At 40.4% G+C, this 25,634-nt stretch overlaps 2 protein-coding genes and 1 long non-coding RNA gene across 4 annotated transcripts in view; 2 read left to right on the top strand and 1 right to left on the bottom strand.

Moving 5' to 3' along the window:
- The window catches only part of uxs1 (UDP-glucuronate decarboxylase 1), a 39,269-nt gene extending 23,983 nt beyond the window's left edge, over positions 1 to 15,286 (top strand). For both annotated transcript variants that reach the window (XM_082507273.1, XM_082507274.1), the window contains 8 exons: positions 3,059 to 3,118; positions 3,689 to 3,810; positions 8,282 to 8,401; positions 8,857 to 8,900; positions 11,677 to 11,737; positions 11,842 to 11,899; positions 13,434 to 13,537; positions 14,563 to 15,286. In XM_082507273.1, the coding sequence (XP_082363399.1) occupies positions 3,059 to 3,118; positions 3,689 to 3,810; positions 8,282 to 8,401; positions 8,857 to 8,900; positions 11,677 to 11,737; positions 11,842 to 11,899; positions 13,434 to 13,537; positions 14,563 to 14,694 (701 nt within the window). In that variant the 3' untranslated portion in view covers positions 14,695 to 15,286. The remainder of the gene's footprint in view (positions 1 to 3,058; positions 3,119 to 3,688; positions 3,811 to 8,281; positions 8,402 to 8,856; positions 8,901 to 11,676; positions 11,738 to 11,841; positions 11,900 to 13,433; positions 13,538 to 14,562) is intronic.
- Positions 15,287 to 15,370: 84 nt separating this feature from the next.
- Positions 15,371 to 20,437, bottom strand: ecrg4a (ECRG4 augurin precursor a). The gene is made up of 4 exons (XM_082507275.1): positions 20,175 to 20,437; positions 17,017 to 17,058; positions 16,721 to 16,890; positions 15,371 to 15,959 (listed from the first exon to the last, which is right to left on the bottom strand). The coding sequence occupies exons 1-4, from the start codon at positions 20,242 to 20,244 to the stop codon at positions 15,810 to 15,812; spliced, it is 432 nt and encodes a 143-aa protein (XP_082363401.1). The 5' UTR covers positions 20,245 to 20,437; the 3' UTR covers positions 15,371 to 15,809.
- Positions 20,438 to 20,908: 471 nt separating this feature from the next.
- LOC309690939 lies at positions 20,909 to 22,895 on the top strand. Its single transcript, XR_014271832.1, has 3 exons — positions 20,909 to 21,258; positions 21,353 to 21,421; positions 22,225 to 22,895. It is a non-coding gene; the product is annotated as an uncharacterized lncRNA (long non-coding RNA).
- The last annotated feature ends 2,739 nt before the right edge of the window (positions 22,896 to 25,634 follow it).

Genomic DNA, 25,634 nt, shown 5'->3' with positions numbered 1-25,634 from the left:
CGTGATGCCTCAGTGCAAAAATTGTGAGTTTAAACTGAACGGCGCACCCTGGTGGCAACGCTGTTCAACATGAAAGATGAAGTGGCTTTTGAGGGTCTTGGCAAGTTTATAGAGGCTTGAAATTTGGCACACACCTCCAAATGGATTAAGGCTTTGTTGGCATGTGATCATTTTCATTGAATAGCGCGAAATTGCTCCACAGCGCCCCCTACAAAATTTCAAAACCACAGCCCCTGCTCTGTGTTCTATGTATGATTCTGAAACCTGGTAAGCTTATAGGAGATATCAAGATGTACAAAAAAGTCTCTTGGAGCAATATCCCAAATCCAACAGGAAGTCAGCCATTTTAAAATTAATGTGCAATTTTGGCAACATTTTCCCCTCTTTCCAGGCACCGTTCTTTGACGAACTCCTCAAAGGGATTTCATCAGATTGATGCGATCTCCTGTGTGTGGAATCTAAAGACCTTTGTGATGTTAAATTGCGAAGCTTTTTACGTTCAGTGAAACGGGGTGGTTATGGTGGCACTTAGAGTTTGAATCACTCGCCAAAAAGCAGTAATCTGCTGTCACTCAAAAACACAATGTCCAATCTCTCCCAAACGTCTCAGGTGTGATGAGACTCGAGCTCGGAAGTGTTTGTTATGCCATTTGTACATAATGGTTAGAGCGCCACCTAGTGGAAGAACTAACTAATCACGAATGAATGAGTTGAAATGTTAGCTGGTGGTTAAATGCATGAATTCCATCAATGTGACATCAGATCGGAGGTGCTGGTTTTAGGTGTTGGGCGTGACTCGACGCGCCGGGGGTGCGAGGGCCCTCATAACGCTGCTTGCAGCTTTAATTATTATTATTATTATTATTATTATTATTATTATTATTATTATTATTATTATTCAGGCGAAACAAGGGCCTTTTTGAGGGCCTAAACATGCTCAAAAACTCATGAAATTTTGCACACATGCCAGGTCTGGTGAAAAATTTTGTATTTTAATGGTTTTACATATGAGCACTGGGAAATGGCTCTAGAGCGCCACCTATGCCTTGTTAAATGCAGCCCTACGACCACATCGTTTGAGCTACATGTATGAAATTTGGCACACATGTGTATCATGCCAAGACGAACAAAAAAGTCAGTGGGCCCATTGACGCAAACCCAACAGGAAGTCCGCCATTTGGAAGAGAAGGTGACATTTTGGCTCTAATTTTGCCATTTCCATGCCTCGAACTTTTGCGAACTCCTCCTTGGGGTTTGATTTCATAACCTTCATATTTGGTCAGTGTCAACTACACCCTTGTGCCATGTTAAATTGCGGAGCTTTTGAGTTTTCACAATACTATGAGGCCGTGGCGCCATGGCGAATTTCGATGACTCGCCATGAAAATCTTATTGCCTCTCATTTTTATCATACATTTTCTGACCTTGACCAAAGTGAACACATATGATAAGGCTCCACCCCTGAACATATTTCAACTGCCATATTTGACACCAGGGACAGCGCCACCTAGTGGGAACAGGAAATGTCATGTTTTACACTTTGGGGTACAGTATTGTGATGGGTGACATCTGCAGCCTCAAATTTCTCCAGGAAAGCCTTAAGGAGTTGGTCTTGGGTTACAGTGAAAACTGTGACTTTTCACGAAAGGGTGTGACCCCAGCAGCATGGCGAACTTTGATGTCACGCCATGAAGAAACAAATTAGTATAACTCAATGAAATCCAGTCTGATCAGTACCAGACTTTACAGGCATGATGTCAGACCCGCCCTGAACAGATTGATATGCCCATTGTCGGAAATACGGACAGCGCCACCTAGTGGCAACAGGAAATGTCATGGCTTTAACTTTGTTGTACTGATTTTCACAGGTTGATCGTGGCCACCTCAAAAGCGGTGAATATCACCATCAGTCCCTCGTGATGCTTCAGTGCAAAAATTGTGACTTTAAACTGAACGGCGCACCCTGGTGGCAACGCGGTTCATCATGAAAGATGAAGTGGCTTTTGAGGGGCTTGGAAAGTTTATAGAGGCTTGAAATTTGGCACACACCTCCAAATGGATGAAGGCATTGTTGTTATGTAACCATTTTCCTTGAATAGCGCAAAATGGCTCCACAGCGCCCCCTACAATATTTCAAAACATCAGCCCCTGCTCTGTGTTTCATCTATGAGTCTGACACTTGGTAAGCTTGTGTAAGATATCAAGATGTACAAAAAAGTCTCTTGGAGCAATATCCCAAATCCAACAGGAAGTCAGCCATTTTAAAATTAATGTGTAATTTTGATGACATTTTCCCCCCTTTTCAGGCCTCATACTTTGACGAACTCCTCCAAGGGATTTCATCATATTGAAGCATTCTTCAGTGTGTAGAATCTAAAGACCTTTGTGATGTTAAATTGCGAAGCTTTTTCCGTTCAGGGAAACGGGGTGGTCATGGCGGCACGTAGAGTTTCAATCACTCGCAAAAAGCAGTAATCTGCTGTCACTAAAAAACACAATGTCCAATCTCTCCCAAAGGTCGCAGGTGTGATGAGACTCGAGCTTGGAAATGTTTGTTATGCTATTTGTCAATAATGGTTAGAGCGCCACCTAGTGGCATGACTATAATCCTGGTTGAATAAAATGAAATGTTAGCTGGTGATTAAAAGCATGAAATCCATCAATGTGACATCACATCGGACGTGCTGGTTTGAGGTGTTGGCAGTGGCTCGACGTGCCGGGGGTGCGAGGGCCCTCATAACGCTGCTTGCAGCTTTAATTGTTATTGTTATGGAAATCTATTCTATTATTATTATTTTTAAAAAGGCTAAGAAACTTTGTCATCCCCAAACTCAGAAAATTAAATGATACGTGGATACCAATATAACAAAAAGGACCAATGTACTGCTCTATGAGAATGATTCCAGACACTCTCCAGTTGTATTGTCATTGTTTGAAGACAGGTTGCCTCCCACCAGATCACTTGTGCAGCCACCTCACGATCTAAAGTGGTTGCCCAGAGGTTCAGAGTGTTACCTGCTCAACCTACCATAACACTGTTGTTTTGTTTGTGTCCTAGGCCTGGCCAAGCGTGTGGGCGCAAGACTCCTGCTGGCTTCTACCTCTGAGGTTTATGGAGGTAAGAAAGATTTCTGAAGCCGGTTTTGTTTTCCACTGCCATTGTGAGCCTTTCGCACACCTGATGTTATTTACTGCTCATTCCTATGATCCATCCTGCATCTTTCACTAAAACGCAGTTTGGGTTTCAATCACAGCAAGAGCTCAAGATTGAACAAACCTGGGTGTTAGCTTGTGTGTATGTGTGCGCTGTTATATTCATTCACACACGGCAACTACAGTTAATCAGATTTTGAGAGTCATAATTGATGAAGAGGTTTAAAAAATATGTGCTTATTGTGAGGCTGAAGTATTGTACCATGTTTACTGTGAGATTCAGAAATGGCAAATGAGAGCTTTACCCTGAATGCTAATGAAGGTATGTCATTCAGCCTGTTCTTACAGGCCTTAATTATTTATTGCAAATGTTTCATCTTATCATCTAAGTGGTAAAATGCAGCTGTATCTTCTAGGCAGACATGGACGTGTCTGTGTGTGCACCAGTGAACAAGCAATTTTTTCTGTGTGGAGAAAGCTGAGCTGAAATTATGTGAAAACTGCTTGATCTGTTCCTGAAATAATTTTGTTTCAGATCCAGAGGTACACCCCCAAAATGAGGATTACTGGGGTCACGTGAACCCGATTGGTCCTCGAGCGTGCTACGATGAAGGGAAGCGTGTAGCGGAAACTATGTGTTATGCCTACATGAAGCAGGTATCCTCATCATTTAACATTTACTGTGCAATAACATTATCTATTCTTGATAATTATTATAAAATAAACCCTACAATTGTCTAAAAAACATTTAAATACAAATGAAAATCTGTACAATAATTGAATGTTTCTACTTAAACAGACACTTAATACTTTCTGGATGAGAGGACTAGAAATAACTATCCATGCAAGTGGTGAAAGGGTTTCTAAGATAAACAGGTTTCTAGCAATATATTTTTTTCATGTCTTGCTATGAGGCTGTTTTTAAGGCGATAGCTTCCCATCAGGCATGTCGACCTTGTGTTGAGACTTGTGTTTTATGATGAAAAATTCAGCAAAGCTCTTCATGATTTCAGTTATGTTAAGACGGATTGGTATTGACTTGATTGACAACAGCCTTTGATGATCAGATATGATTGACTTCTCTTGCCTTTCCTTCAGGCAGGTGTTATTTATTTATCTGCCTCGTCACCCGCGCCCCCCTCAGAGCCTCATTATTTTTTTTTCGCACTTACTGAGAGAATTCTTGGAAACGGCTGGCTTTCAGAATCAAATGTCAGCTGTTTATGCTGCGGGACGAGAATATCGCACATAACATCTATTGCCCGGTCATGTAATCAAAACTCATTAACATTTAAAAAGTGATGAATGTGGGTTATGCAGCAGATGAAAAGGCATGTCTTACCTGCCTGTCGCCATAAAGAAATATTAAAGGGTGCGTGTGTACAAAAATTACAGAACAGTTTTTTCCAATCAAGTTATTTGATTGGACAATATGAAATTATGCTTAAAATGTCTCTTTACTTGGTTGTTATATTAATGATCATATGCATAACTGTGTTACATTGTAATACCTGTGAGGAGAAAAAGAAGCTAAAGTGTCATCACAGATTTTCAACAGCAGGGAGTACACGTTTCTTAAATTAAGCACAGACAGCCACTTCCTTATGGGAAGTGCCTGATGTGTTTTACATAAAGACAGTACTGTGCAAGTCTTGAACTACTTCTCATTTCTTTGTTTTTTGTCAGGAAAATTGGGAAATAGTTTATTGAAACGTGCAGCCATACATGGAAATATATGGGGCAAAAACAGAGTTTTTACAGTTGTACAAACTTGGAAGTCAATATTTGGTGTGACCACATTTATTCTTTAACACACTCTCTTAGGCAGATTTTCTGATAATTTCTTTAAGTAGTCTTCAGGAATAGTTCGAATGTTCTAGAAGAATAGTTTTTTTTAAGGACATTCAACACTCTTTTTTTGGATGTTGGCTGGCTTTGGTTCAGTTCTCTGGCTTTGGTTCAGTTCTCTGCCAAAATGATCCCACACTACTTCAGTAATGTTGGAGTCTGGGTTCTGGGGAGGTCAGACTATGATTGTGCTCCACTGGCTGATTTTTCTATCCAACTATGTTTTTACTCCAGCAGCAGGGTGTTTGGGATCGTTGTGATGCTTAAAAAAACAACCCCAGCCAATCAGAAGCTTTCCAGATGATATTGGATTAAAATCCAAACTTTCCTGCGTTCATACTTCCATCAGGTGTGATAAAAACTTAAACTCCACTGGATGAATTGCAGAATGACAGAGTCTCCACCATGTTAGATACTCACTGTTGGAAGTCTAAGGAAGTGTCACTGTTGTACCTCGCTCCTCACGACCTCTGGTACATATTGACAGTGATTTGAATAAAAACCTAAAAATCTGGATTTGTCACAGAAACACAGATTTTTAGTCCAGTTCTTGTGTAATCTCAGCATTTTCTCTCAGTTATCCTTGGTGTCTTTACAGCTTTACAGATTAACTGAAGGGACAGATGCAAATTTTTCCCCAGTTTATTAGGACATGAATTTCTTTTAATCCGTTGCAGCTATATTTGGGGCGTGTCACTTCTTCTTTTGTCCTCAATTTGTCCAGTTTCATCAAATTTTTAAGGGCACACTGCACACCATGTTGAGATAAGTTTTCAGCTAATAGTTTTTTAGGAAACACCTTGTGTGGTTTAGGCAACATGCTGTTAGTAACAAAGTGGCTAAACATACAATTTGATTTTTTTCTTTGCTGAGTACTCTGTTGTGTATAGACAACACTGCTTCATGCCTTGGTTAAGGGTTAACAGACGAAATTCCTCTGAAAATGGTCAGGTGCAAGAACTGGACTGAAATTGAGTGAAAAAGCAGCCAGTGTCCAAAGAAAAACTTTGCAAAACCTCAAGACCAATTTAAAAAAAAAAAATGAAACAAAACTCTGACTTCCTGGAAGCAAAATATAAAGAAATGAGGTGTGACTCAAGACTTTTGCACAGTACTGTATACTACTGTACAGCCTGTAGTGGAGCACAACTTCCTGTTTCTTCATTAGTATCTGAAATCATGCTGAAAAGTTGGAGACTGTTAGAAATGATGGAGTGCAATATGTCCTCCTCCCCAATATTATCAGATTTATGCTTCAACATATGAAAGTGAATAAAATTATTCAGCTGGAGCTTCACTTGAAATATTTTTGAAGGTAGAAACCTGCCAGTTTTGTATGACTGGCTAAGCAGTGTGTACAACCTGTAGAAAATGTTCAGCATGAAATATGAATGAAACATGAGGAGTGGGGGATTAAAAGGTTCTGGAAATGGACCTTTTAAACATGGAAAACTGTGCCGAATTTAGATTTGGCGGGTTTCCTGTTTAGCATCATGTTGTCATGCACCTCAGGCTCTTTTCAGTGCGTCTGATTTTTTTTTTTTTTTTAATATATTTTTTATGTTCACTCTAAAAATGTAGCTATGTCCCCTGAAGCTGGGTCTCCTGTGGTGTGTAAAAATGGCAATCCCCTAATCAAATTTTCTTTTTTCATGAAGTGGGCAAATTTGCATGGAGTCTCATCTGGATCAGTCCAGGTTGAGAGAGAAAATTATGTTGGTGTGCCGAAAATAGTCTCCAGGCTCACTGGCACTCAGCACAGTTCTGTGAATTTTCTTACTCTGACACCTCAGGGGGCCAAACAAAACTCTGCATTAACAGCTTGACACTGGGCTTGAACCGCCTTTAGGTTTGAACACTCTGACCTTTTCAAGTGTCTTTGATTTAGCTTGGAGATCCAGCTCTTAACACCAGTCATGATCCATTACTAAATGTAGGTCAGTTTGAAACCCAAGTTGATGTTTTCTTTCATCTGCAGAGATTAGGCAAATTAAAATCAGGTGTTTTTCATTTTTATAGGCCCCATTCCCAGAACTTTTTGATCACACTCTTTTATTTATATAGAAGAGGGTGATTATATAGATGTATATGTATATAGTTGTAGCTTACATGCATACCAATGCTTACATTAAGACTTTTGTGTTCACTGGTTAAGTGATCTTTCAATATTTGCAGTTATGCAGTCACAGTGTGTCTAAGACCACATTAGCTTAATGCTAATTTGCAGGTTTTTCAACGTCAGAGTTTAGAGGTTCCAGGTATTTTGTCTGAACTTGTCAGTCTTCTTCGTCTGTACACTGGAGTCATTTTTCACTCTGTTTAATGGTGGAACAGCCTCATCCTGGCACTAATGATTTATCCTACGGGGCAAGTATTCAGTGTTTCATCTGCAATTTGGCACGTATTGGTACATATTTATAAATCTCTAATTATTATGTTTTTAGAATTGCATCCTGTGCTTTGATTCATATTTATTTATTCATATTTATTTATTCATATTTATTTTTTTCTTCTTTTTATCCAAGAAGTTATATTATGGGTGGTGTTCCTAAAGGTATCCCACAGGTAATGGAGCTGCAAGTAATTTAAATTTAGTCAGTCTGGCTCATGATCAGAACATAGAATCACAGATATCCAGGGCTACCGTTTCTTAAAAATGGCATATTCCTGAGAGTCCTGTCAACTCTGTTCATGGTTCTTATTTATTGTCTATTGTCGTAAGTGTACTAATTTCCTCTTAGACTGTTTTCACCAACATCTTCGGTGAGGTGCATGGACTGAGAGTAGTGGAGGAAAAGTAACCCTGCTGAGTGTGTAGAAGTTTACCATTATTTAGGGGACGGGGTTACATGAGCACACACGCACAGCCCTTTCGAGACCTCTTCATCATGTTGTCCTCATTGTGTCCTTGATCCTCACCACACTGAATATATTTGCAGGATGTGCCTGTTGAATTTCATGTTCCACATTTTCAAGAGAGCAATTTCCATAATTTTCATGTTTTTATTCATATTACACGACCAAAGACGATTCCACGTAGCATCTGAAGTAGTTTGTGGTGGTGCATGAGAGTGACTTAAGAAGGTCCATGGATTTAAAATAAGGAAGAACTTTCTCACTCTGGGATCAAGCAGAGTATCTATCCTCTACTTGGCCTCGATTATTTACTGATTTTTGACAAGTGGAGGTGATTATGTATGTGAAGATTGAGTATTGAGATCCTTAAAAAGTATTCAGACACCTCAGAGTTAACAAGTTCTCGGTTCTCCTTTGCTTACAGGAGGGTGTAGAGGTGAGAGTGGCAAGAATCTTCAACACATTCGGCTCCCGTATGCACATGAACGACGGACGGGTTGTCAGTAACTTCATCCTTCAGGCTCTTCAAGGAGAACCTCTCACTGTATGCATTTTAAGTTTTTTACTTGCTCGGCTTTCACCTCATTTGTATGTGCTGCAAGTATCGAGGCACATCGGGATCATTTTAAAGCACATTGGATTAGTCCCACATGGAAGATGGTTTAATATTCATATTACATATAATTTTCTTTAACTGAAAATTAAAGGATGGGGTTTTATTATTTCAAATCTAGATCCTGACCTATTTAACATAATTTCTTTGACATCGTAAAAGTGGTTTAAAAGCATTACATTGAAACCAAATATGGATGCAGTAGAGAGAAATGTAAGGAATGGGAGCAGGGGAATAACATGCATCCAGAGGTCCAAAGGGGACTCTGCTTCTGAGGGTATTTACACAGGGTAACACATGCTAACCTTGGCCTTGACTTTGACATTTTACAATGTCAGCTTGCTCATCACTCAAGGATAGCCTGTTTATTTTATTTCTTCTTCTAGGTTTACGGTACCGGCTCCCAGACAAGAGCCTTTCAGTATGTAAGGTAAGTTTACTAAATTAAACCCATTATATTCATCCCTGAAATGCACAATTTTTCTCATCGATCTCCATTGTCTCATTATCTTAAACAACTCTTAAGCCACACCCCCTTTTATTTTTATTTTCGCTCCAAAGAGCCAAACTTTCCTTCCATTTTTTGAAGTAATCTTGAGCAATAACTCTCAAGGCTTTCTGAAGATCATACAAAGTTTTTTTTTTTTAGACATTTGTTGCTTTTTCACTCGTTTTCAGTCCAGTTCTTGTATTTTCAGCTTTATTTAGTAAGATGCTCAGCACTGACCTATGAATCAATCATGTATAACAAGGCACCTGATTCAAAGGATGATCCTGTGTCTTAGCAGAAAAATAATTTTAAATTGCATATTGAAGCACTTTGTTATGGTCACATAATTTGCATTTCTTTAGTTGAGTCTACGAAAAATAATAATAAAGATAACATAGTTTGACATTCATAAAATAGTATTTTTACAAGAGCTTTTAGCTGAAAACTTATTCAGTTTCCTCAAATATATTACGAATACACTGCTTGTCGAAATATGTCAAGTGGCAGGCCTAAAGTAAACTATCTACAACAAACGAACAGTATCTGAAAGTCAAGTTTTTAAGAGACCAGAAAAAGTCTAGCAGAGGCCTGACACACGATCGTTGCCACTGTAAATCTTGTGTATGTTTGGAAGAGGTCAACAGTGAGTGTGTACAGCTATCTGTAAAACACAGTGGAGACTCATTTCAGCCAGTGGTGTTTGAAGTCTGAGAAGTACAGTCAGATTTTGAGACACCATTCATACCACCTAAAAAGCTGCTGATTGGCAACACCTTCATTTTTCAGCATGACTCGAAACACACTGATGATGCAGTAAAAGCATTTTCAGACGAAAACCCCATTTTCAAATCTCGCCAGGGTAGCCCAAGGCTGTCAGTCGTGGATTAGCCTCCCCAAAGATCCAACCTCGACATTATTGAAGCGGAGAACAGAGCAAAAGGCAGCCAACATTCAAAGAAGAGCTTTGAATGTCCTTGAAGCTGCCTGGAGAACTGTTCCTGAAGACTACATAAAGAAATTAAAGAAAGCCATCAAAGAGAGTTTAGACTATGTTAAATTAATTAGTTAATACCAAATATTATGACTTGTTAGTAATGTAAAAACCCTGTTTTGTTTTTTTTGTTTTTTTACCTTATCTACTCTATTTCCATTTATATTTGGTTATTCTTTACTGAACATTTCTTTATAAATGAAATGAAGTGTGGCTCAAGACTTTTGCACAGTATTGTGTGTCACCTGTTTCAAATACTATAACAAAAAAATACGAATAATGACAAATAACTTTTAATATGAAATATTAAGCAGTCTCTGTACACACACATATGCCAATGTAAACCAGAGTGAGGCTTTTGTTCATGGTGGCATTAAACTGTATGAAAGATATGTTTGTGGGTAGAGTTTTACACTTTTGTAGATTTTAATATAAAGTAAAGAAGCGTGGTGTAAGTTCAAAGAGTATTTACTGGTTTCATTTCGTCAGACTGAGCAACAGGGATCAGAGGCACAGAGCATTTGAAGCTCTCGTATCTGATCGTAGCATTTACCTGATGCCCTGTATGACTTTCGTGTTGTGTAAACAGTCTTTGGGTAGCTTTTCTTGAAGTTGACCCTCCAGAAAAAAATGTATTTCATAACTAACACCTAAAGCTAATCAGATCTAAACTTTCACACCAAGCAATTAAAGATGCACACTGGAGAATTTCATGATTTCAGTTCTAAAATGTTTTATTAAAAGTTTTTACAGAATTTACAAACAGCATTCATTCATGCATTCAATTTTGCATTGAAGTTTCTTTGTGAGTGATCAAAAGGAAAACAAATAGTTGGATTTCTAAGTGAAAGTAAATCCTTGGAAATTAACAGCAAATGTACCATAAAGTGTTTATGTAAACGGTAACTGTGTCAATAAATAAAGTAATATGATGAGAAAAGGAATGAACTCAAGTTTTAGATTTTTCAAAGGAAGAAACATTGGGTGAAAAGCCGTAATAAATATGGTTGAAGTTATAAAGAAAATTTGCAGAATTATTTATAAATAATGTAATAAATAATGAACAATTTGGGGAGCAGCACTAAAAGATTCATTGGTGTGAAGAAGTTCACATCAAGTTTCTGCCGGCGCAGGTCTAGGACTCCTCTTTGGCTGTTGGTATGAATTGTGCCTCAGTTCGGGAAGTGGACAAATAAACTTTGTGTATCTCGTTAGAATAAGTTGAGATCTGGGGTGAGGTTCAAACATGCTGCTTTGTCTATTTCATCGTAGATTTTCTTAACTGCTTATCCAGCTCAGCTGTTTAAGAGGCAGGGTACATCCTGAATACGGCCATCACACAGCTGCTCCATCAGAGTTAATTAAATATAACATATTATTAAATGTAATAGAAACAAAAATCACAATTAAGTTCCCTTAACTGTCCCTGTGTTTATTTTTGATATCAGATTGTTAACCTGCTAAATTCTAAATTAACTTTTCCAGAGTTGGACAGTCTTATCTGTGTGTGTGTGTGTGTGTGTGTGTGTGTGTGTGTGTGTGTGTGTGTGTGTGTGTGTGTGTTAGGGAGAGTGAGAGTGAAACAAGTGTCAGTCAGGGTATGCTGATACACTTGCATAGATGCCACGTGGCGTATACACGGTGTTCTGATTAAAGAAATCTGTGCATGTTCATAAAGTGTCCTTCATATTAAAAATAGAGCGTGCTCCTGTCTGTGTTTTCCAGTGATCTGGTGAATGGCCTTGTCTTGCTGATGAACAGCAACATCAGCAGTCCAGTCAATCTGGTGAGTTCATAATATGTGGCTGCGTTTCATAAATTGAAAGGCAAATTGATTCTGTGTGTCTGACACTTGCTGACTCTGATGTAATGGATTAATTTGTTTTTCAGGGAAACCCAGAAGAGCACACTATATTGGAGTTTGCTCGCCTCATTAAAAGTCTTGTTGGTAAGTCTTGTGCGGCCTGTACCAGCTCATGCCTCGTCATCGTTTTATCCTGGTGGTATAAGGTCGCCCTCACAGGGAGGAAGTCGGCAGGACATTTAAAAGCAGGATCACTTTCTTGTTTGGAGCAAATCACAGCTAACCATAAATGCAACCAAAATAGCGTCAGCTGCAATGGGGATGTCAGCGGGCCTCAGCATGAAGTATGCTAATGAGAACATGCCTGAGGCAGAGAACCATGAAAGATTGCTCGGTCATAACCAGAATCCAAGAATGTGATAAGTTGATGGATGTAAGGTGTATTCCAGTGGATTGGTGACAGGTGAAGGTTCACAAGCTTTAAATGGGCTGCAAAAAGTGACCTCATGTGACAAAATAACCAAAAGAAGTGACAATATGTCAGATGATACAGTGTTGTGTATATCATGTGTTGATCAGTGTTACTCAGTGTTCATCTGGACGTAGCGTTTTTCAGTGGGAGAAACATTCAGTGTTACTTATTTGTGGTAGTAGAGGCTCCAGTCTGCAGAGCAGTTCTAAGACAACGATAAGTCATGAGAGTTATACCTGCTGATTTCTTTTCTTTTTTTAAACGTGTGTATACGTGCAAGGAAGGTTTGTTTAAAAGTGTGTCTTGGGAAGTCTGGCAGCATCTTATGCCCACAGAGTGTATGATAAAAGATGAACCTTTGGGGTCTGAATAGTGAGGTGGAAGTGCCCTAAACCTGCACTCTTTCCTGTGACCAACAGGGGGCATTTCCTTTGTTGGCACCAAAAAAAATCTATCTATATGTTGAAAATAGATATATTAAAAAAATGTGAAAAGGAGTGTTGATGTCTGCTTTATTACCTCAGTAAACTGTTTATGGATTTTAAATTAAATTTTGTAAATTGTGGTGCCCAGCAGAGTGAAAAAGACGCTTGTGTTATCGAGTTCTCACATAGGAGGAGGGATGACTCCTTAAGTACACACTTTAAATTTAAATCTAAGTCCTGCACTGCAGAAACACCAAGAAGGAGGTGTTTCATTGTTTTGCAGTGGTAAACAAATAAGTCTAGAAGTTTCATTTTAGTTTTTTGATGATATTGGAAAAGTGTAAACTCAGTTGCAGCCACCAAATCTCTGAGTGATGGAAAAACAGACCACAGTGTGAAATGTTTGTCATCATGTGAAACACACTCTGTATTGAATGAATAGTTGTGATTGGTCCAGCACTATCAAAACCAGGCGTAACCTCGGGGGTGTCAAGGGTTATTTAAGGTGGAATTTCTTTTTTTGTCTTTGTGGTCTCTGCAAAGAGATGCATGTTTGTTTGGTTGGTATGTTTTACTGGTATAGTGTCTTACATTACCAGTCACTATAGTGTGACATCATATTGCAGTCTCTGACTTACTTTCATAGTAAACAGCCAGGGCCAAACCTGGCACTGAATGTAGTTCCCTAAAAGTAAAACAGTCCCTTCAGTTGGCTCTGTGAAGAACAATAACATCCTCCTCCCTGCTGTCCTTTAAAACACTACCATGTACACACACGCAGTGAGCCAAAGCCAGATCCAGTTTCTTCCTGAGGCCCAGGATGACCCACAGAGGAGAAGACCCGACATCCGCAAAGCCAAGATGATGCTTGGCTGGGAACCGGTGGTACGTGTGACGCACGCCGAGATTATTCTGAGATATTTGTAGTGCACACATGCTGTCTTCCACCATCAGTATACTTGATGTCCTGAAGTTTTTAATAGTGACTGAGCTGAGTGTTAAAAATGTTACATAATTTAAAGTTTATTTACACATGAGACTGTTATACATAGACTTGCGATTAAGTGTAAAAGAAACTCTTTGCAGTCCTGTGAAAACAAAGTACTGTGTCGATAGGAATTAGCAGGGTAAATACCAGCTGGATGCTGCTAATCTTTATAAAAGCAGAAGTTTGGGGAGTTATGCCACGGGGAAAAAATCAGTGATGAGCTTAGCCAAGCAGCTATTCCTCCCATCAGTTTGGCACATTTCAGACTCTAGAGTTAACAGGTCTCAGTTAGCATGTTCAGTTCAATTCAGTTTTATTTATATATCGCCAAAACACAACAACAGCTACCTCCAGGTGTTTGATATTGTAAGGTAAAGACCCACAATAATACATAAAAATCAGAGAAAACCCCCTATGAGCACATACCTAGGTAACAATGGGAAGGAAAAACTCTTTAACGGGAAGAAACCTCCAGCAGAATTGGGCTCAGGGAGAGGCGGCCATCTGTCGCAACCGGTTGGGGGTGAAGGGAGGGAATATTAAAGTTAAAGGCAGCACAGTTTGAAACAGGAAAAAAAGAGCTTATAGATGATAGCTACATTCAATATCATCCAGTATCAATCTCACTGTTACCTCTTTAACCTCCTGAGGGAAAAATAAATGAATTCATCCAAAACATCAAAGGCCAGTCACACCGTGACTTCATAATATTTACAATTATTCCTATGAATTCAACACCTTAACTCGGAAAGAGAAGTGCAGGCTGTGAATATATATGACAGGGGGCTGTATTAGCCGGACTGTCAGTGATGTGAGATGCTAAATGATCGGTTAAGGGAAGGTATTCGACTCCGAGGTGTCGAATACCTCCTGTTCCTCCTGGTAGTATGTCAGCGTTTGATGTGTTGTCTTGTGTTGACAGGTGCCCCTGGAGGAAGGCTTAAACAAAACAATTCAGTACTTCAGCAGAGAGCTGGAGCACCAGGCTAACAACCAGTACATCCCCAAACCTAAAGCTGCCCGCATGAAGAAAGGAAGACCCAGACACAACTGAGCCTTACTGTTCCACCTCAACACAAAGATCTTAAGACTCCTTAAAGTGCAGCTTTGTGAAATACACTGCTGATTGCTGCACTCTGGGAAATGGAGTCTTTTTTTTTTTTGACAAGCAGAGACATCCTACTCTTAAAACGTATTTTACAGACTGTTGGCCTGCACTGGACCTACGATTTTAGTGTCAGTAAGGCCGCCTTACTGCAGCTTGTGTGACAGACGAGCCAGAATCAGAGGCAACAAACTGAAGGCAAGAAACTTGCCTCAATCTACTTTCTTTTGTGAATTTATGCTTTTGCTATTTAAATCGCCGACATGAGAATTCTGCAAATAGCTTGCACTGTGCATCTGTGCTTTGTGTTTACTTTGTGTTTTGTCTGTAGAAACAAGCTATCTGAATTTGGTTTTTTTCACTGGATGTTTTGTCCTTCGATCAGTGGCGTGCCGGCACCCTGTTGGCTGTCCATGCAGCGCACCGCAGGGCTGGGATAAACCTAGAAAGACGGTTACAGATTTGCTTTTCACAACATCTTCCGTGTTTGTTGATTAATTATTTCGGGTGAAGATGCTATTTTAATAAAATATTTCCAATACTTTGCGTTTGATGTTGATGGTTAAAGACACTCACCTACTGTTGAGTCAGATTTAAGAAAAAAAACATGGCAGAGCCAAAGAAGTACAGAGCTACGTCTTTATTTACAGGTAAAGGCAGAGAGGAAACCAGCTGTAGTTGTCGGGCAGGTGGATGTCTATGAATAAAAATTATTTTAGAATTAGTATGTAGAAAGAGAGAAAATTATCATGAGAAATATATAAAGAAGGGGGTCAAAGGATGATTTTCAAGGGGCTACACTACACAAAAGACAGAATACCTGTGAAGTACTTGAACAGGTGTGAGACTAAAGAGATAGAAGGCGACTAACTGAAAGATCCAAAACCTTTGGTGCTTGTATTCTCAATGCAGTGAGTGCATAAATCTGCTCATAATGCAAATGATTCCTTTTAGTACACCTAATTTAAAGTTGGAGTGAGGGTATGTCTCCTGGGAATGAATGCTGCTTAATGTACCACACTCTGATGGGACTGATATGCACCCAGATGTGTGCGTGTCTGTGGTTAATAGTAGTCGTAGTTAACATTAGCGCCGTGTCTGTAAGAAGAAGGATCTCGCGGGGCAATGGGAGCGTTTTCATCATAGTGGTGCTGACGGCCGGGGTCGTTGGCACGCGCGTGGTCCCTCCAGTACGCCATGTCGGCCTCCAGCCTCTGGTGAGACAAAAACACCACGGATGTCACTTGTTAATAAACTCAATAGAAGTCTGAAGCCAGCAGACGCACAGGGTGCTGATAAGATGACCACCAAGACTGTCAGCAGGCATAGCTGTGGCAAACAGACCTGCATGAAAGGCAAACGCTGAAAAGGCCGATGCTATGACAGCTTTGGCCTTTTAAAGGAAGCAACAGCAAATGGCATTAGCACAAGGTGTCAACATGGCGCTGTTGGAGAAATACTGCTGTAGCGGGGTGAAACACATGCTGTCAGAAATGGCAGCGGGGAGCTACTTTGTGCACTCGGCTCTCCTTTTTCTGCGTTCCCTTCGCTCCTTAGGGTCCCCGGTGAGTTCTACACGAGAGCCGCTGACCTGGAAGAAAGCTGAATCTGGCGCTGTAAGTGGGTTTCTGCTTGTGCGTGAGAGAGAGGAAATTCATGTTGTCGTGTGTTCAGCCCTGCACCTGTACTTATCTGTTCATGATTTGGCCTTTTGAGGAATGTTTCAAGCATCGTTCAGCCATCAGACCAGTGTTTAACCGAAAATGTTTGTCTTAAAAACAAATGAGATGAATGAAAGGTCTCAACTTTTTGTACTCTCTGTGTATGTGTTTGTGTTACTCTCATACAGTTATTTTTAAGTGTTCCTCTTGGTTTTACTCGCCTAATCCGACATTACTGAATAGTTGTAATGGTATTTTACTATAACATAAAGTTAGTCTTAAAGTTGACCTCTCTCAGAAGAAACATAACTCACCTGCTCATCATATCCCATGTACATAAACTGCATGATCCACTGCTGTACGTCCGGTCTGCTGCGATCCCAAAGGTTCCTCTTGGTTCTGCTCAGTTTTGCCAGGAACTCTTTGGCTTTGGAAGAAGGAACTGCAACTGAGGACCGTGATGCTGCAGTACCAGTTCCTGCCACTGGATGGAGGCACAACAGGGGGTGGGGGGGTAAGAAAGGCATGGTATTTTGAAAAATACTTAATGTTGTTGAGTTTTCTATCAGCCGCACAAAGACAATGTTAGGTACGTGTTTAAGGATGTTACCATCTCGCTTCAAGATCTTGTGTAAGTGGCCGTCGCTGGATACTGTAAAGGAGAGTCAACAGAGACATAATGAGCTGCAGTACAAATGCTTTTCTTCGTGGCAGGTATGTTAGACTGGTGATAAATAATAAAAACAACTAACTCAGATATAATTAATCTTTAAAACAGCCACACATTTTAACCAGTCAGCTTAAGGTGTCTGTTTCTTTCTGATGCCATCTTCACAAAATTATAAATACTATTCATTTATACACACTCACTGGATGATTTGTTAGCTACACCAAACTTTGCCTTCATAACAGCCTTCATTCTTAATGACACAGATTCAAAAACATTCCTAATTTTTTGACATGACCGAATGACACAGTTGCTGCAAATTTGCCAGCTACATAGCCATGATCCCGCTCCACCACATCCCAAAGATTCTCTATTAAATTGAGATCTGGTGAGTGTAGAGACCATTTGAGTGCAGTGAACTCAAACATACAGAAGAGCATGGTTATTTTAAGTGGTTACTTGTTGCTGTTGCTTTCCTAGCAGCTTGAAGCAGTCTGGCCATTCTCTGGCTGCTGACCTCAACGAGACATTTTCATGCAGAGAACTGCTGGTAACTAGATAATGTATCTTTTCTTTGTTCATTCTCTGTAAATCGTACAGATGCCGATCAGCAGTAACACTTAGACCAGACTATCAGTCACTAACAACTGCTCTGCATTCAAAGTCACTCACATCACTTTCTTCCTCATTGTGATGCACAGTTTGAACTTCAGCAGATCGTCTTGACCGCATCTACTTGTCTAAATATACTGAGTTGCTGCAATGTGATTGGCTGATTAGATATTTGAGTTAGCAAGCAGTTGAACATGCGTGCCTGACAAAGTGGCTGGTGAGCATCTGTCCGCATTTCTTTATGTTGTTTGCAGTGCAGCAGTTTTTCTGGTTGGCATCAGTAGTTTTACACCCTTCACTTGTGCTTACTCAGCCGGCAAGTTGCCAACTCGCATCCAAAGAAAGCAGCTTCTGGCAAATTTGCATGTAAATAAATGTGCTGCGGTCACTTCCTAGATCTCTTCTGGCACACTGTTGACCCAATGTTTGGAGCACTCGTGTCCAAGAGTTCACCAAACCAATCTAGTCAGATGACGTTTTACTGCACTGTATTGAGCCCCGTGCATTTGGGTGATGTTTCTGTAACTTAGTCTTTTGTTTGTTTCGGAACATTTAAACAGAAAACTGAGCTCAACACCGGAAGATGCACAGAAATACAGCCGTACAGGCATTTCAGTGGCATAATTCGAGATAAAGTTGGAGAGAAGTAGATTTATTCAGAATGTTCTCAGTACTGCAGCAGCTTGGCCTTCATAATGTACTATAGTCATTATTAGTCATTATTTCCACAGCTCTGCAGTGGTGTAATTATTCTTTTCTCTAACCATCATCATTAGAAATGTGTCCACTTCCTGACATCTTTAATAGTGCATCAATCTGCTGACGTTCAAGGTCCCTAGATGATTTATCCTACTGGCTCATTTACTGACCTACTCTGTAGTTCCAGCAACTAATCAAATGATCAAAATCCAGCTTTGGTTGTTTGAGTACCTACAAGAGTCCTGACAGCAACTTCATCCTTGGTTTAACCTTTTTGCCTTGCAGATGTTATCATGCTAACATGATAAACTGTGATTCATTCTCAGAGAGGAATGGGCAAACTGCTTCAACTTGGTAGGAATATAATGGTAACTAAAATAACCAATTACAACAAAGGCATGACTGAGAGCGTCTCTGAATGCTGTTGAACCTTGAAGCAGATGGTGTACAGCAGTAAAAGCTTACTTCAAATACCACTCCTGTCAGCTAAGAACAGGAAACTGAGGCTACAGTTTGTACAGGCTCATCAAGACTAGACAGTGGAAGACTGAAAAAATGTTTCCTGGTCTCACGAGTCTCTATTTCTGCTGTGACACTGGGGTGGTCTGATTAAAATATGCCTTGCTGACAATGTCCATGTGTGTGACCACAGTTTACCATCTTATGATGGCTATGGAATAACACACAAATCATCTCGAACTGGTTTCTTGAACATGGCAATGAGTTCACTGTACTCAAATGACCTCCACAGTCACCAGACCTTAATCCAACAGAGCACCTTTGGGGTGTGCCGGAACAGGCGATTCCTGTCATGGATGCACACCTGACAAATCTGCAGCAACCGTGTGATCTGTGAATGAAGTGTATTTTAGCATGAAAAAATTAGCATTGCACTGTACCTAGCAACCTCACAGAGCTGCTTGCATGAGCCTCTGTAAGCAAAGCTATCTGTTGAATACGTTGATCAGTTTTTAAAGTCTGATTGTGCGATACCAGGGCATGGTGGCTGTACAGCAGGATGCTAAAACCCATCAGTCCTAAAACTATGCGTGATGCATGTCCGGAAACATCGTTTGCTGTAGAAACCACATGGTTTGCAGGCTGGTGCTTCAGACCATGAAGTTTGAGGAAAACCATAAATAAGCAGAAGCACATTCCCTTTTTTTCAGAATGACTTTAATAGTGTTTTCCTCAGCTATTTACCTTCACATTACTGTTTCATATCATAGTTAGGGCCATTTAAGTGTTGGATATCTTGTTAGATCACTGCGTATTAGTTAACTTTGTCTTATTCTTCAGACTTAAACTTTAATTTTAGAAGAGATCCTTTTCAGATTCAAAGATGCAGGGATTGTTTCACTCTTGTTTTATTTAAAGAAAAGCTCTTTATGAGGCATGTGTTTGTAAGGCTTTTCAACAGAAGATTATTGAAGCAGATGTGAAGCACATGTGAGTTTGCTCAGATGGATTTTTCATTTAAAGTGACTTTAAATCCTGTCTATGTGGAACCTTCTTACAAAATAGAATGAACTGAAAACAAAGACGACTTTGCAGGTTTCTAAAATGCATTTCAGAAGGGATCAATTGCACTTTAAGTTTGTGGAATATAGTAAAATGATCCTTTTTTTCTTAACAAATGTAAAGAAATGCATCTTTTTAACTAGTGCCAGTGCAGTTAAAAAGAAAAAAAAGCAGCTGCAGAAATAAGACCTAATGGTATTGGAAACACTCGAGTCAGTAAAAGATGTAAACTTAGAAGAAGCCAAAGAAAAACAAAAGATTTTGCTTACCTCTAAGAGCTAATAATGTCAGCAGTACAGCCAACCCCATTACCCTCAAATAGAAATGCTGGGATGCCATGTTGTACCCACTCACTCTTTCCAGATCTCCTTAAAGGCAGCAACTGTGCAAAAGCATTTGCACAACCATAAGAATGGGCGGAAACCCCGACTTTCCAAGTGGAAACTGGCCTGTGGAATGGTTTCACCTCCTTGCCTTCAGAAACACGACTGCGCCTGGGAGGGTTTTTTTCTCCCCCTTAAGTGAATTTTCATGTGTGTACCAGATACTTTTCCATCTCCAGCTCAGTGTGTGAGCAGCGGGGTTTGTGGGAATGCAGTTTGTCATGTGGGTTTATTCTGTGGAAAAAAACATTCCAGATTTTGAGCCTTTGCAAAGTGAAGTTGGTTAACTTCAGCTGCACCGATATGTTTTTATTTAACAAGAAATGTTGCTACACTTTCTAAAGGGATTCAAACTGTGCAGCTTTAAATCTTTCTGCATTTTTAATGCATATTTCTAGCAGCAATTTCCCTTCAAAAATGCACTAAAATACCTGAGCAGGAACCCAGAAAGTGGAGAGAGCTGCTTGAGTTTTATTTCGGCAACAAGTCTGTGACCAGCAGTGAGAATCTCTTTGCTCTTGTGTAAACCTTCTAATCTTTTGCAACTACCTGAAGGACAGAGTGACGCTGTGAGTCTCAAGAATGTATAAAAAGCAACATTCAGGTGAAGAGAATGTAACCCAGTTCCTAAAATCATCTCAAACAGAAAGAGAAGAAAAATTAAAACATTTAATGTTCATTGTTCTGTTCTTACTGTCCCGGTTAATGAAAGTGAAATGAGATCAAAATAATTATTTAAACATAGAAGGGATGCAGATTATATATGATATGCTCTGGTCAAACAAGGGTTAAGTTTCTCAGAGGGTTGATGAGCTCTGATGAGAGCCTATTGTTTTACTCCACTCCTCACATGTCAGCCAATCGGTGAAGCTCTAGGCAGCTCTTGTCCCTCCTTAGTACCAGCTCCCAAGTTTTCAGTCTCTTGCTTCTACAGCCGAACAGAGCAGACGGACTAAAACTTTTGTTATCGGTAAGCTGGAGAAATTAACCTCTAACGAGTTAAAAGAAATACCATCTAAACTGATATTTTTCACAAATTATGTATTTGCACTTTTGTTGTCAAGGGCAGAGTGAAACCGGAGGGTTTACTGAGCTGTGGCTCCATGTAAATGCTGAGCATCCACTCGACGGCGGTAAGCTAAATGTGGCTAATCAGACACGTGATGTGCGGAGTGTGGGTACAGTTGTTCGATGTCTCTGAAACGCTGTTGTTATGCTAGTTAGATCGTTAACTAAGTCATTAACATGTGAAAAGCTGTAAATGGTTAAAGCAGCTAAAAATAACTTTATGAGAGATAATTGTAATCAGACTATCCTGCTTCCTGTTTAAATTTTGATGTCAATCAGTTGTTTTACAATACTCAGTATTGAACACTTGGAGGTAATTTTTAGTGTATTTCCACTTGTACTGGTAGGCCTATGGTACAAGCGGGATTAAGCACGTCTATTTTAATACTCCTATTTGTGGACTGAGTCCTTGTGTTTACGTGTTATTGAAATTGATTATTTGCACTTTGTTCAATTTCTGATAAGCATTTGCATATTATTCCATTTCTTAAAAGGGGTAATATACTTATTTATTTGTGATTAGATATATATGTACAGTGAGTTTATTTTGATCGATGTAATTAATGTTTACAATGAAAGTGAATTATATGGTGACTATAATTCCTGCATGTTTGCAACCTTGTAGATAATCTTTAATGTTACTGCAGGTTACAAATAATTGAACCTTGATACTGTGAAATTTTGGATATTGATACTTTGACCTTTGAAACTTGATATTTTAATGTTGTACAACATGACTGAACTGATGATGATTGAATTGATGATAGCTGATCTGAATAGTAGTTACTGCACTGTGACACTACTTTAGTTTAATTTGTGAGAGTTATCCTTAAAGGGCACGTGACATATATTTGGCCATTGTTTATAGGTCAGGTTTTTATATGGGACGAATCCAAAGACCAGGTCAGCGATTCCAGAACCCAGAGTGTTCCAGTGTTCACTGGATGGCGAGCCAACCCAAGATCCTAGGAGACGATATACATGTACACGCACACTCATTTGCACATTGATGGACTACAATCCTCTACTGTACAAGTAGTACGGTAGGACAGACAATCACACACACACTCCTTGTCAGACGAATTCTATGGGCCCCACCGGTACCATTTGGACTTAAAAAAGACTAATTCTTTTACTTGTGCACAATTTTATTTAATTCTATTTTTTTTTGCTACTTTGGGGGAAATTTTTATACTTGACATTCTGTTAAAACCTGTTGTAATACTGTGTTGTTTACAAATTTCTTTTGCAAGGCTTAACATCACTAAAGTACTTTTAAAGCCACATAACTGTGTTTGTCTGGTTTCTCTGCCATTCGTGTACCAGAGCTCTAAGAGTCGTTCTCAGTCTTCTGACACTAGCCCAAATTGCTTATTACTTTGGTAATTATCCATCGGTACTTTATGTAACTCCACGTAAGTGCTACAAAAGTGGCGAGCCAGCCAGGAGCTCTTTGGTGCATGAATATCAGCAGTGAAACCTCCTTAAAGTGTGTATTGTCATTGAAACATCTTTTGCTATTGCCACAAGATGGATTTTGTATTGAACTCAGGTATCAAAGTCCCCAATGCAGTAATTGTTAGTGGTACACTCAATTCATTGGATGATGAAGGGGTTCTTGACTTTTTGAAGCAGTATGGTACCTTTAGAGCCGTCCCAGTTGTAGATCCAAACTCAGAATTTTTTAAAAACCTGATCGTTGAGTACAGAAGTGGTAACTCCATTGATGCTTTAACTGATCTTTTGCCGTACACATATGAAGTTGAAGGGAAGCCCGGTGTGAAATACCATGTAAGAGCTCTCTCCAGCGTTTACACTGCCAAGGTGGGTAGCAGTGCTACTAAGTCCTACTTAGATGAAATAAAGCAGGTGGCAAAACTGAGTGGCAAAAGTTTTGAAGAGGTACTGAAGTCGATGATGACAGAGATCAGTGAAATCATTGGGAGTTCAGAGACCGATGATGAATATATGCTCTCCTCCATGCAAGTTGATGATCCAGACAGGGAGAACCAGCTTCACCCCTCTCTTGAAACTTCTGAGATTGCACGCCAGCAGTTTTCTGAAGATCCACCCCAGGTAGGATTGATTCAAGGTGGTGCGGAGCCACACCTACCTGTTGATTTCAAAAAGAGCCCATTTAGTGCGGCAAACAGTTTCAACCCACCTGAAATTCAGAAAGTCATTGTGGAACACATCGTGAAGAAAGATGACTTGATTGCACATTCATATTCTCCAATGAGACTCCGGTCATTCTCTGGCAGGATCCCCAGACCCAGCGGTGAGACAGATTATGACACATGGCGTTCACATGTCGAACTTCTCAGGAAAGACCCTGCCATGTCTGAACTTCAAAAATCTAGAAAGATCTTTGAGAGCTTGTTGTCCCCTGCAGCTGACATTGTCAACAGACTGAGCCCAGAAGCTACACCTGAGACTTACCTTCAGTTGTTGGATGCAGCTTTTGGAACAGTGGAAGATGGAGAGGAGCTTTTCGCCCAATTCATGAACACTCTTCAGGATCCTGGTGAAAAGGCCTCTGCGTACCTCTGCCGTCTTCAGGGCGCATTGAACCTTACTCTGAAGAGGGGAGGAGTCTCTGCTGGGGATGCCGATAAACACATTCTCAAGCAGTTTTGTCGTGGATGTTGGGACCACACCTTGCTCTCAGATCTTAATCTTGAAAACAAGAAAAGCCAACCCCCAACATTCTCAGAACTTCTATTAATGCTCCGGACAGAAGAAGATAGACTGGCAGCTAAAGCTACACGGATGAAGAAACACCTTGGCTCAACCCGGCAGCGGGTTGTGGCGCACTGTCAAAAGACTTGCACCTGTAGTGAGCTACAGGCAGTGACTCAATCTGATTCTGACCCGTTGACAGATCTGAGGAAGCAAGTTGCATCCCTACAGAGTCAGCTTACTAATTTGATGGCAAAGAAACAGAAGAAAAGCTCGAAGCCTAAGGACAAGGCCGAGTGTGATTTACGTGAGATGGTTATGGCAACACCTAGCGTCAAGGTCACAAGTGCGAAGCCTGCCAACTTGCGGCGGAGTACCCAGCCTAAACCATGGTACTGCTTCAAGTGTGGTCAGGATGGCCACATCTCAGCAAGTTGCAGTAATGACCCAGATCCCACTCTTGTCGCTGATAAGAGGAAGCAATTGAGAGAGAAGCGTCGCATTTGGGAGATGCAAAACACTTCATCTGCTGACCAGGATTTTTAGACGCAGTCTCAGTTGTGGGGCAAACTGGGACTGAAGCAGGTCAACATCGTCCCGCTAAATCTGGAAGTCAAGCTAAACCAAGAGCACAGGCCACTTTGAGGCAATCCCATGTTGGAGAACAACCTTTCAGACTACCTAAGAGGCTCATAGGCACAAAGAGTACAGGTCAAGTCACGATCAAAGGTAAGGTGTGCAGTTGTCTCCTTGACACAGGTTCTCAAGTGACCACTGTCACCAAGTCCTACTATGACCAGTATTTGTCTGAGCAACAGATAGAGCCACTACATGACCTTCTGGAGGTTGAAGGGGCCAATGGGCAGCTTGTACCTTACCTGGGTTATGTTGAGATTGGAATCACCTTTCCTAAAGACTTTCTTGGTGCTGAACTAGAAGTCAAAACGCTAGCTCTAGTAGTCCCAGACACTGGGACATTAACGAAGTCTTGTGTATTGATAGGAACAAACACTCTTGATGTAGTGTATGAAATGTACAGAGAGGCAAACCCAGAGGGCTACCATCCCATTCCTCATGGGTACAGAACCGTACTCAAAGTACTGGAGTTGCGGCAAAAGCAAGGTTCAGATGAAAACGTTGGATTAGTGAGGATGCGTGGCAAGGATGAAGTGAACGTCCCAGCTGGGAAAACAGTCGTTCTTGAGGGGACAGTATCAATCAAGGAATTTTACACTGAGAGATCTGCCCTGTTGGAATATCCTTCAGTATCTTCCCTGCCTGGGGGGCTTTTGGTGCAAACCTGTCTCCTTGACTTGCCAAATAACCAGTTGTGCAAGCTACCTGTAGTAGTTTCCAATGAGTCAGAGCATGACATTACCATCCCAGCAAAGAGTGTGATTGCAGAACTCAGTGCAATACAGACTGTCCTATCTCACAAACAAATTGTGAGTGAGCCATCAGAGTGTGAACCATCCAGGACCTCTAGTGTGACATTTGACTTTGCCGACTCTCCCATCCCTTCTGACTGGAAAGACCGCATTACTCAAAAGCTGAGCAGTATGCCAGAGGTCTTCGCCCAGACTGATCTGGATTTTGGAA

This window comes from Aulonocara stuartgranti, assembly GCF_965226115.1.
Source record: "Aulonocara stuartgranti genome assembly, chromosome: 16".
Classification (NCBI taxonomy): Eukaryota; Metazoa; Chordata; class Actinopteri; order Cichliformes; family Cichlidae; genus Aulonocara; species Aulonocara stuartgranti.
This window is presented reverse-complemented; position numbering and strand designations above follow the sequence as displayed.

Excerpts from the sequence above, each read along its gene's own strand:
- ecrg4a (XM_082507275.1), bottom strand. The coding sequence starts at position 20,244 with ATGGCATCCCAGCATTTCTATTTGAGGGTAATGGGGTTGGCTGTACTG. Across the intron at positions 17,059-20,174 it reads GACATTATTAGCTCTTAGAG|TATCCAGCGACGGCCACTTA; the intron begins GTAAGCAAAATC and ends TCTCCTTTACAG. Across the intron at positions 16,891-17,016 it reads CAAGATCTTGAAGCGAGATG|TGGCAGGAACTGGTACTGCA; the intron begins GTAACATCCTTA and ends GCCTCCATCCAG.